Source organism: Pundamilia nyererei, unplaced genomic scaffold (assembly GCF_000239375.1).
Source record: "Pundamilia nyererei isolate P.nyererei 1_Seehausen unplaced genomic scaffold, PunNye1.0 scaffold00181, whole genome shotgun sequence".
NCBI classification, from domain to species: Eukaryota; Metazoa; Chordata; class Actinopteri; order Cichliformes; family Cichlidae; genus Pundamilia; species Pundamilia nyererei.
The window spans coordinates 688,639-700,689 of NW_005187582.1; the positions used below are offsets into that span (position 1 = coordinate 688,639).

The 12,051-nt window shown below is 43.8% G+C and overlaps 1 protein-coding gene across 2 annotated transcripts in view; it reads left to right on the forward strand.

Moving 5' to 3' along the window:
* The window catches only part of crtc3 (CREB regulated transcription coactivator 3), a 41,084-nt gene that overhangs the window by 7,608 nt on the left and 21,425 nt on the right, over window positions 1-12,051 (forward strand). For both annotated transcript variants that reach the window (XM_005746683.1, XM_005746684.1), the window contains exons 3-4: window positions 2,263-2,391; window positions 6,426-6,487. In XM_005746683.1, the coding sequence (XP_005746740.1) occupies window positions 2,263-2,391; window positions 6,426-6,487 (191 nt within the window). The remainder of the gene's footprint in view (window positions 1-2,262; window positions 2,392-6,425; window positions 6,488-12,051) is intronic.

Sequence of the window (12,051 nt, forward strand, 5' to 3'; positions counted from 1 at the left end):
ATAGTTACACCTGGTAAAGCAGCAATGCTGATCGTTTTATTAAAGATGAAAGAATTTAGACAGTTTTTAACGCTCAGTGATGCTGCAGTGTTCGTTTGACCTGAAGTTACGGAGTTTAGGACCCAGATTGCTCCCAGATTTAAGGGCATCTTAGTCCGACGGCCGCTTGCATGTTCTGCAAAAAAATGTGCTTTGTCGTGTATCTGACGGACAAACACCAAACCAGTTCCACATCACTGAAGTTGCACCATTTTTACAAACCAATTCTGGTTCATCTGTTTCACTCAACAATCGGCCATGTGCGTATGAAAACAAAGGCACTGCGCATGCGCGTTTTACTCATATTCTATCGCGATATTTCATTTTCCTATCGTTGCCTAACATTATTACCGTGAACGGCATAATATGGCCCAGCCCTATACTGAACTGATTTATTTCTCCACTAAAGTGCGACCTCTTAAACTCCAAAATTCCTTTCATAAGACCTGAATACTGCAAGCATACAAAACCTAACCAATGCAATAATGCAACACTACTATCGGTAGCGTGGAGAGGATGTCACACAGGCTTAGTACAGCCGAGCATATAGCAAAGGTCCGTTGGGAGCATCTGGCTGAGGCCTCGGGCAGTGAGGTCTTTAAATCCCACCCTCAGTCAGAATCTCAACAATATTCCAAGGAGATCATGAGTGCAGTAAGGTCTATGTCAGGGTGCTGGAGAGGGGAGTCTATCCGTTAGTTGAAGCTTGGATTCTGGAAGAACGATTTGGTTTTCGTTCAGCTCTTTCTCAAGGATATTCAAGCATTTGTGGGAGTTTTCCCAACTTATCTCCATATGTACACACAAAACACAACTAGTAAACTTGGAGAAGGGATCCAGTTGCATTTCGGGATGTTTTGGGAAGTTGGGGTATGTGGTGTTCCTATCATGTCCCTGTACAGTGGGAGCTTGGTTCACATTGTTAGCTACAAGTCAGACTTGTTCTCGGCGGGTTTGACTTTGCCAGGACTGCCCTTCATCACGGACTCTGATGTAATTTTATAGACTCTCTAGGTGCTCTCTTTCTAGTGCAGGCATGGGATGGATGGTGTTGAGTTCAGCTATTTCAGGATCTCATCTCTGCTTTGGGTAAATAATGTGGTCTTGTTGACTTCATCGAGCAATGACTGCTAATTTGCACTGAGGCGGTTTGCTTTATGCTCTATATCTGACCCATTGCTCTCACAAATCACTGAGGATAGTGGTTGTGGTTCTCTAGGTGCTCTATGTCAGTGGTCCCCAACCCCCGGGCCTCGGACCGGTATCGGTCCGTGAGTCGTTTGGTGCCGGGCCGCGAGAGTTGAGGATCAGGTGTGAAATGTATGGTTTTCAGGGTTTTTAATCGGTTTCAGCGTTATTTTGTGCTCTGTTACCTGCCGCTCACTGTTAATGTCTGTAAGATGTTTAGTCTTAGTGTTTTAATTCTATGACCACATACCTGTGGTCAGAGCTGCATATATAGACATAACTACCAGACACTTTAAAGATGACTTGTATGAAAACAGATGGTTCGATCTTTATGTTAACATAGTTGAGTAACTTGTCTGGGTTTCAGCCAGGGAATAAACAGCTCTAAACTGTTAAACATGTGACATTACATGTATTTCACTGTGGCACTTTATGTGATGAAAATGCATGGGTACATATTGGTCTCTGACAGTGTTTGTAGACTTTTAAATGGGACCTATTGTGTGTATCTGTCACATTTTTCAATGTTGGCTTTTAAATTACACACATGGCTAAAGTTTCAGATAATCTGGCTGCAGACTGCTCCATATGCTCGCTGTCAGGTAGTTGTTTTTTATGCACAGCAGCATGAGATGTCATAGAGAAGGGATATCTCTGCGTTGGTCATCTAAGGCCCACAAACCCCATCAACCTGCTGTTTAAACCGCTGGTTTGGGAGGGGCTTCCAATCAGAAGAAAGTCATCTTAACCAGAGGGGAAAGGGGAGGAGCTACTACTGAGGGCCAGTGACTGTGGCATAACTGCTCTAATAGTGTACAAGAGTGAAAATATGGAGCACAGTGAGGTGTAAAAGGTGTTAGTGATCACATTAAGTCTGTTCTGTTTAGGTGTACAAACTTAATTAACATGATTACTAAACGGCTCATTTCAGTTCTGCAGCTCCTTTCACCAAGTGTCAGCAGCTCTAACTACATTTCAGGAAACAGCTTTTTGATGTGTGTGATGTGAACAGTTCCTTTGCTGTGTCCTTTACAGGGTGGCTTCCCTTCAGGTTTGGACTCTGTGAGAGGGACTCGCCACCACGGGCTGGTCGAGAGGGTCCACAGGGACCGCAACCGTATCAACTCTCCCCATCGCCGACCCCTCGACAAGCACGGCCGGCAGATATCCTTTAAAGCCTGAACGAACGATAGTTTCTGTGCAATACGGATGTTGTCATCATCATGAAAGGTGAATCGACGATGAGAAAGTGGGTGCTGTGGCTTCCAGGTGGTTTTTGTTTTGTTTGTTAATGGTTTGTGTTCATAGTGAGCTTTAATGTGACGACACTTACTGGTGTAGGCAGATGTTCTCTAGCCTCAGGAGCAGAATTAGTCATTATGCTAATTTCAAGTGTGACGCAGAGACAATGTGCTTGCTTTTTCCTAATAGACACTGACAGCAGGAGATTCTCAGCATCGTCTGAGAGCACACTGAAGGTGTGGGTACATATGTGTGTGCTTTGCATGCACGTGTTGCAGTAAGTGAGACTTTCATGGTGAAGATGCAGGAGCAGAGCGGTGATTGTTTGACTCGTAGCTGCGACCTTCATCTCATCATGGAGTCTCATCACAGCTGAAATGAGCAAGAGAAGAGAAATCATTTCGTTTTATACGTCCTTGTAGATTTCACGGTCGGCAGTGAAATAATTCAGGATTTGTACGATTTTACGATGCACAGTTAATTACTGTGATTGTTTTTAGCAGTCAGCAATTACATGCGCGGTGTTTGTCAGGATGCATAACAGCTGCGTAGGCAGTTCACGTATAATAATTTAACTCATGAATGATGAGCAACCATTATAAGAGATGAGAGAAGTAACTTGGACAGACTGTTCTAAAAATGAATTTGCAGTGCAGGAGAGACGGCCCGATTCCTTTTTAGACTGAGCCTGTTGTGTGCTGTTATCATTATCCAACATGCAATCGCACAAAAACAGTAGCTGCTTCTAACCGATGACTGAAACATCAGTTTCTTGATGTGGATTCATTCACACCCAGTTTTTTATATTTAAATTAAACATTTGTTCACACTTCTAGCAGCCCTACTTGTTTCTTCTTTCCCTGCCTCTGCACAGATGTTGAAGAGAAGCTCTTTATATATAAAAGTTTATATATCTATACTAACTGACTTTAGTAAGATTGCCAAAATAAAATCAATACTCTGGTTTGAATCAATACCAAAGTTGTTGTGCATCTGTTACACTATAATGAAACAAGTGGTAACTTGTGGGGTGGCTGCATGCCAAATATCCTTGGGCAAGATAGAGTTGCTCTGTGATGTGTCCACTGGAGTGTGAATGCTGGATAGAAAAGCACCTGCGTAGAAAAAAAAAAACAACCTAGAAAAACGTGCTCGTACAGATGGGTGTGAAAAGCTAAATGAGCCCAGTGTAGAAAAGTGCGATATAAGGACCAGTCCATTTACTTTGTTTGTTAAGTTCTAACTTGGCCCTGTGACAGACTGGTGAAGACATTGTATGGATGGACACGTAGATGTGTCCACTGTTTCCCAGGCATCGTTTTCACTTGGACCCATTTATATCAACAGCAGCTCAACATATTTGGTGATTTCTTTGTATCTGAGCAAACAATGCTATCCGTAATCGATTTGCTAGTAGATGCCCTCATTCTTCTTTGAACCTTTTAGTCACTGCTAACCAGCTAGCTGCAGTCCTTCACACCCTGTGCTTCTCTATTGGCTGACCAAGTTGCTGTTGTGGTGGTGCTTGACATCATTTAGTGGCTTTTTCTAGAAGCTCCACAGTTATCTTCCTGCTGCTCTGGAGCAAGCTGGGCCCTCTAACCACAACCTGCAGGTAGACTGGTTCCTGTGGGCCTAAGTAAATATAACTCCGCACCAGTAGGCGGCAGGGTAAAGTGTCTTGCCCAAGGACACAACAACCAGGACAGAGAGCCTGGGGATCGAACCGGCAACCTTCCGGTTACAGATGCGCTTCCCAACCCGTGTTGCTAAAGACTGAAACACACCACACCTCTTCCAAAGCTTACGACAGCTTCATTAACTGCTGTATGAACACTGCCTTCAAAATATACACATTACATATACTCTCTATTTCAGTTAAGTTTTGCAGCTGTACATTTCCAGATAGGAGCATAAGCTGCACTTCCTTTTGATCACTTTTGTTTGACATAAAACAATAAAGTTGAGCCCAGTTTGCAGACCTTTGTTCTGCTTAACAGTTAAAGAGCTGTGATTGTGGTTCACATCAGCGAGCAGTAGAACAGGATGAGAGATTAGGATGGATAGCTTTGTTTGTTTTCTAATTTTAATGAAAGTTGTATACTGTAATGTAACATGTAACCCGGGTGGGTCCCCCGTGTTGATGTTTGATCTCGTAGTATCAAAACAAAAGCGGTGGTGTCAGTTCTGTGCATTGGTGTCTGCAAAGGTCAATAATGAGGTGTTTGTTGCTCAGAATGGGCCCTGTGGGACAGGAGGCCATCTAAGCACCTGTGCTTCATGGTCACATGGTGTCATGGCCTTCCTGTTTAATATCTGATTATTTCAATAGTAAAAATGTACATCGCAGTAGCGGAAATGAAACTTTAGTCAACAACACTGGTTAGAACTGCTGAGAGCCAAATCTGCCACTGTGCAGATAAAAAGCTGGGGGGAGGAGACATGTCATCGTTGCCCTATTAGGATTGAACAGTAATCTTTCTGTCAGCTAGGCTACTGATGATTGGTTGAACTTGAGCTGGAAACTCGACCTTCTACTTACTCTTTACTTGTTACGTGGTGATTACAGGGGGCAGCACAGCACCTTCAAAATAAAAATGACAAATTTGATGTCAGTCTGATCCTGACTATGAAAGTTGGAGATGCTGTCATCGTGACAATGGGACAAACTATGAGCCTGATCTGTTTGATTCAGTCATCAGCAGTGTAGCTCAGGTTGAAGGTATTCCAGTTGCTTTTGTCTTAGGCACAGTCAGGTCGTGTGTGTTGTTACTGCTGGAAAGATCCGAGGACGACCTGTGCTGCACACTCTCTTTTTCTGTTTGTTACGTTAAGCAGCTTTCTCACCTTCATCGATACGCACATATATACACTCCACCTTTCATGTCAGCTCTAATGTTCACATTGCATGCATGTGTTTGAGGAGGTGCACTCACACTGAGACTTGGAGCAGTGAAAGGAGAAACTAGCGTGACTGTAAATGACAGCTTAATGAATGCAGACTCACGCTGAGACTGGACCATTAGTTAAAATCACAAAAACATGTAATGAAGTGTGTCTGTATCAAACGACACCTGAAGCCGAGACACTTGTAGTGGATTGTTCTTCTGTTTTTAACAGTGGCAAATTTTTAAAATGTGATGGTGGCTCCAATAGGCCAGAGAAATGCAGGGTGGGCTGATTTTGAATGATTTTCCCATTTCAGGCTCACTGCTCATATAGAAGAAGGTTGTTCATTCATTTTTCCTCTTTGTGCGCTCCGGGCTGGACTCCTCCATTGTAGCTGTTGAAAGGTGTTAATCCAGTTTGACTGGATCATGGCCTCTCTGCTCTGTATCTGGGCCTGTCCGATGTTTTGTGTGAGAACTGATGAATGACACCAAGTATCTAGATTGTAAATCTGCCCCATGTCAATAATAATCCATGTGATACAGATTCTCCTGGAACAGCCGTCAGTCTCGCGTGGCTTTGCTTGAATTAAGCAGCTACCCCGTATTTCCAAAACAAAAGACCTCAACTCGCTGAAAGAGTAACTGTTGGCAAGACGAAGCGCCACCCTGCCCTCTCGCAGACAAAGCCAGGAACTCTGCATCAGCATTCAGGAGTAAATCAAATAATGCTGCCATTGTTTCATGTTGTTCAGCAGTCAGGTTGTTGGGCAGCATGTTAGAGCAGGAGTCTCCGCTTTAAAACATCCAGGATGGCGTGCCCTCTCTACTGTGCACCACAGCGTGTGTATAAAGGCAAACATGTCTTTCTTAAATGTTGTTTCACTGAGTGTTTTGGGACGGTCGGTTCTGTTGTTCACACCTTTTCTCTGCTGTACATCACTTCAGCAGGGCTTTGACCTGCTTCTTATAGACAGAACACATCTGCATATCTTTTATAATGAGGTTTAATTCTGACTGTTGTGTTATGGTGTTGATGTGTCACTCGTTTCCTTGACCAAAGCCTACATAGAGAGCTCTCCGTATGGAGCGGTGTACCTGTCGCCACCTCCGGACAACAACTGGAGAAGGTGAGTAGAGCCTCCGAGCTGCTGACAGAATGCTTATCGTCTTTTCTTCTTCCTCTAACTGGATCATTTTACAACAGGAACCATTTGCTCCTGCCAGTGTATTTCCCATATCAAGTCTGTCTGTGTGCTAGCTGTTATTTTCTTTTAAAGTCCAGACCCCAGCTATCTCGATTGAACACAGATCAGTGAGTAATGGCTGAGTGAGGTGCTGGAGCAGGCTGTTGGGTGGAGTTGTTGGCCTCGACTGTTTCTGCACAAATGTTTCAAGTGTGAAAATGCTGCGTTGGCCCTGAGAAGCCTGCGCCTCACTGAAGGTGTCTGACAGATAGCCTTTTGTTTTAAAGGTCATGCCCAGCAGCAGTCATCCTACTGCTAAGGGATTTGTGTTGTCGCTGCCCGTGGTGCAGAATCACCAACTTAGCTGAAACTCTGTCTCGGCATCTGCTGGAAGACTGTGCTGGGCTGGACGCCTGAGCTCTGATCGTGGCTGCGTAGAGCAGTCAGTGTGCTGGTAGACAGCTTTTTCTCTGTGTTTACAAGGGAGTGAATTATGGGCCTGTGATAGAAGAGCTGAGCCAAGCTCCTCCCTTCTCACTCTTTCAGTCTTGCTGTGTTTCCACACTTTGTGTTTTGTATGCCGTCTTGGCCGGCTGCCGATCAGCCTGCCTCGTTTTCTTCCACAGCAGCGACGCAGACATTGGCTCTGCGTTGCAGTGTACTATAACAGCTTGTGCCGAAGAACTGAATAAGGCCCACGCCCTTGCGTCATTGTTGATAGCACAAAACAGGTTGGCTGACAAACGTCCTCGCGGAGCAGCCAGACGTCAGCGCACTCGGAGTAGGCGTGTTTCTTACTGAGCCATGTGGCACAAAGAACTAAAAGCAGATTCGTGCATATAATTTCAGCACCGCTGCTTTTGTCTCAGACCTGTTCGTGGTGAATGGTTGAGCTTGTGAATTTAGAGTATGAGCAAACGTGACGATCATTTTGACGTGATTCAGTCACTGGACCTTCTGGCATGAAGGCGCACACAAGTCTATGAACGATAATGTGAACTCGTCAATCGATTGAATGAGTCTTCAATGGGTTGTGACTCAGTTGTGCTAGAGGATTTTTTTCATAGTTTCTCTGTTTATAGGTGCAAAGTACTCAATCTAAAATCCAAATACTCTTATGTAAACTGCCAAAAAACCCTTTGTTATGCTTGTGGTCATTTTTCCTTTCGTTTTCTTTTCCTGTTCCCTCTTCGTGCCCCTCTGCAGCTCCATCAAGTCTCTGCAGATCAAATCGAGCCTCCTGCTCCAACCTGCAGCAGATTGCTGTCACAGTGTGTAACAGGGATAAGCTTCCCCCTCAGCAGTGGATTTTGGCCTACTTTACTGTCACAGGCAGAGGAACTACGAGTACCATAATGCTGGTTATAAGGCGTACCATAAGTGGAAACACATTGGGCAAACTCTGCTGCCCAGTTTGTCTCAGTAGAGCTTGAAAGCTCAGAGAGCATCCCTGTCCCCCTGCTTAATGTTCGCATGTTCACCTGACATCCGAGGGCTTTACATATGTTTTCATTTGCTTTTTAGTTCTAATGATGTAGTTCATCAATCTGAGATTTGTATATCTGGCTGAGCCAAGACAAACAACAACAAAATGCTAAGTAGCCTTCCTGAATTTTACTTATCACAGTTTCCAGATTGTGGGTTTTGAAAAGCTGATAAGAAGTTTAAACGTTGACTTAATCCATCAGTTTATTATCCCAATTTGAAAACAAAAGGTTCAGAATATTGAATCTGGCATCGTAATAATACTCGGAAGATGCTTATAACCGTCCATGAATGAGGTTAATCAAGGTTCAAGATTCAAGGTTCTTTAATACAAGAGCATTTAAGATTTAAGCTACAAAGATCCAATTTCAAATCCCTTTGAGGACCAGGGGCACGCTGTGGTCTCATGCCAGTGCCACTGCTGAAAATGAAAAACTGTAACGTAATCAGATCTTTGCAATCAGAATAAGTTGCTTTCAATGTTTCATATGATTTAAGACTGAAATCGATGAAGTAAAGCTGTTTCTGCTGCTCTTCTCTTTGATCAATATATGATGTTAGATCAGAGTAAAGTGCTTGGGAGCCATAAATAAGGACCCATATTAGCCCGTCCCCTCTTAGTTTTCGTTTTTCTTAAACATATGCATATTTGTACTTAAACAATGGAGAAGTACTTCTCTTTTTTGACTCTGCACACAACCACGTTTTCATAGTCACTTGTTGTCATTTGCACGTGTCTGCGTTTGAGACGCCTCGAGAAGCGACAGCGGTCATCTCTTGATGATAATGCAGCCATAGCTATTTTACAAATCGGGTCACGGTCCTTGGACCACCTGCGTTTGGCAAGTGTCCTCGTTCTGTAAGCTGTCTGTGTGGACCAAATAAGTGAACACAACACAAGCTCCCCTCTGCACTGTCACTGTTATGCTTTTCCTCTCAGCCTGCTGACGGATATGTAGCTTGGATAAAGACATAACACATGATTGGAGGGGAAACAGGAAATGTGTTTGGCCTGAACTTGTGTCACATTTGGGAAGCTCTTCTTCAACTGGTTGGCCAGGAAGTCCCATTGAAGAAATTTTGTGTGTTGCAATCCTTTGCAAGAGGCTAATGTTCATTTGTTTTCCATATTTAAACCCACTCAGTCTCATCCAAAGACCCCATCTGTGGCTAAGGTTAATAAGCATTCATGGAAATAGTCTCAGGCCCTTGTGTTGTTACAGTCAGAAGCAGATCCTCCAGCTAGACTGTCTCAGGGGAGAGTGGGGTGGTAAGTGTTTACAGCGCCAGCTACATCTGCACTACATTACTGTTAGTCAGTTGTGGAGAAGAGCCACAAAACACTTTAACCGTTTCGTTGCATTAGCTCAGCAGTGTGTTCGGTTTCACTGCTTAAAATCAGCCGCTCAGAAAGGACACACAGCAACCAGGAGAAATCTCATCATATTTTGCTGAGTTTTTGGTTTGATGTCATATGCTGCACTGAGTAAAAGTTTGACAACAAGCCCAAACATGTTGGCAGAGTAATAAAGAGCAATGGTGAGGGCCAAGAAGAGCAACATGATTCAGTCCTGAGCATGTGATGGTAGAACACAGTCTACATGTAATGTATCTACATACAACCTTGAGTTGGTATACGCTGTGGAGAGACCTGTGTTCGATTGTAACCCAGCTTCTATAAACGTTCGAACCAAAAAGCAAAGCAACAATAAGAGGTGAGGTGCTATTACAGGGGAAAAGATCACTGTTAAGTCAAATATCCACATGTCAGTTTGGGCCACTGTGTTTTTGTGATGGTATAAAACTAACAGCTATAAAGCTGTGAATACGTTAATGTTTGAAAGTGTCAGAGCTAGCTACAGTAGCTTTCTGACAGCTAACATATAGGGCGCTAAAATAATCCTTAAGGTGTTTCGGAGCTTAGTTGCAAAGAATGGATCCAAATTAGGGAAACTTGATTTCCCGGGAATTGTGTGTGCGGCACTGTTGGCCTCCGCAGAGCCCGATCTTAGAGTACTTGAAGAGAAAATCTCCAGATGAACTGTGGCAGGTCTGGATAAAGTGTGTACACAGCACAGAGTACACACTTTACCAGCCGCTGTTAGAAATAAGATGGTGTTTTAATAAAAGCTGCTTTTCATGAAGATGATTGAAAAATATATATTTGCATTCATTAGCACATCTGTCCTCTTGTAAACAGATGACTGATGTTGAGGTTTACAGACTCTGTTACATAAGCTGAGGGATTGCCAGGCATGAGAGAAATGCAGGGGAACAGAGCTGTTCACATAGCCTTTAACCGCCCAGTGACCAGCAGTCTGGCCAAAGGAATATTTTATCATCTCTCTGGATTTTCTTTTTCTCTGAGGGGAAAAAGAGTTGTATCCTAATGCGTCCATCTGTAGTGAGTTGAGCCAGGGTTTTTGATATCCACCATCTGTCCTTCCTACACACCGACACCTTTCTGAACAGTCCAGTGTTAAAAAGGTGCGTTGTTTTTTTTGTGTGTGGGAAGACTGTTCTTAAAGGGGGTTAGGTCCTAAAGATGCTTCAGGCATAAAACCTGAGTACAGCTCTGGGTCCCTTTGGAGACCATCTGCTTCAGGGTCAGAGCATCAATGCAGTCCCACGCTCTGCTTCTCTTCCATGCACCCATCTTTGGCCTGCTGTTCCTGTACCAGCCTCTCTCGGGATGAAATCTCAGCCCAGGCTCCCAGGAGGCTGCAGTGCAGAGAAGAGGACTTAAATTCCACCGCAGTCTCTGTCGGAGATGTTTTGTGACGATTGCTAAGGGATTGTGCCCTCGGTCTGATGGCCCTGGTGGCTGCTGCTTTTTCTATGCATTTATTGAATGAGCTGTGGGTTTTTTGTGTATTTGTTTCAACTAAACAACTGCTGTCTCACCTGAAAACTGCGTCATGCTGCTGCTGCTTAACACAAACGCCGGTTGGCATTCACATGTACAACATGGCATTGACATAACCCGTCTTGGATGAATTTAGACCGGTCTGCCCCTTTTAACAATCACACGTATTTGTGCAAGTTAAATATTTGTTGTGGGATGGGTGGGATGCCACAGCTCGTCTGCATTCCTTTGCCTACGTCATATCTAAATATAGCTACCGGTTGTACTCCCTGCAGTAACAGCCAGGTAATGTCGCACACGTAGTGTTGTTTGTTGTTTTTACAGTTGCATGAATGCAGTAAGTTGTCAGGTAAGTCTGGAGGTTTGCAGACATTTATACTCACAAAGCTTAATAGTAACACTAATCGTGTTTCCAGCACGGCACTCTGGGTGTTGGTTTCCTGAGACGCTTCTGTCACAGACTGTTGGAGGTCAGAGGTTTGTCTTAAACTGTCAGCGTTGCTAACATGAGTAAGTGTTGCGTGAACATTTGTGCTGATTTGAGAAAACATGATTCCAGCCTACATCATTGTAGAGACATCCTATGATACGATATTGTCACAATACTTCACTCACAATGTGATATTATTGCGATTTTTAATATTTTGCAATATACCAAGAATTGTAGTAACCACAAAATTATGGAGTCAGTCTGCTATAAGTCTATTAGATGGGGTCAAGTCTGCAATTACATGCAATCTATGTGTGATACATGATTGACAATCACACGTGTGTTGCTGTCTACACAGACGGAAATTCTCATTTTACTGTTAAATTTGTGCTCAGTTACCTTCCTGCTCAAACTCACTCAGCCTGATGGCAACATGCTGGCAATCTGTGTGCGTTTATAAATGAGAAGTTATTTGCATCAACAAGCTCTGAGTGAGCGTAGTCAGTCAGACTGCAACTGTTTGCCTCGTGTCAGGCGTAATGAGCCTCTTCAGGGCTTGCAAAATCGCTAGCCCGACGTCCTGGGGCTAGTGATTTTTCCAGTCGGGCTACCAAAATCTACCTTGCCCGTCGGGCTATCATAGGAAGGAAAAATATATGTCAATGCTTTTGCATTCTTTTGGAAATGTAGCTGGGTAATTATGTCATTGGCATCGGTGAGCCACTG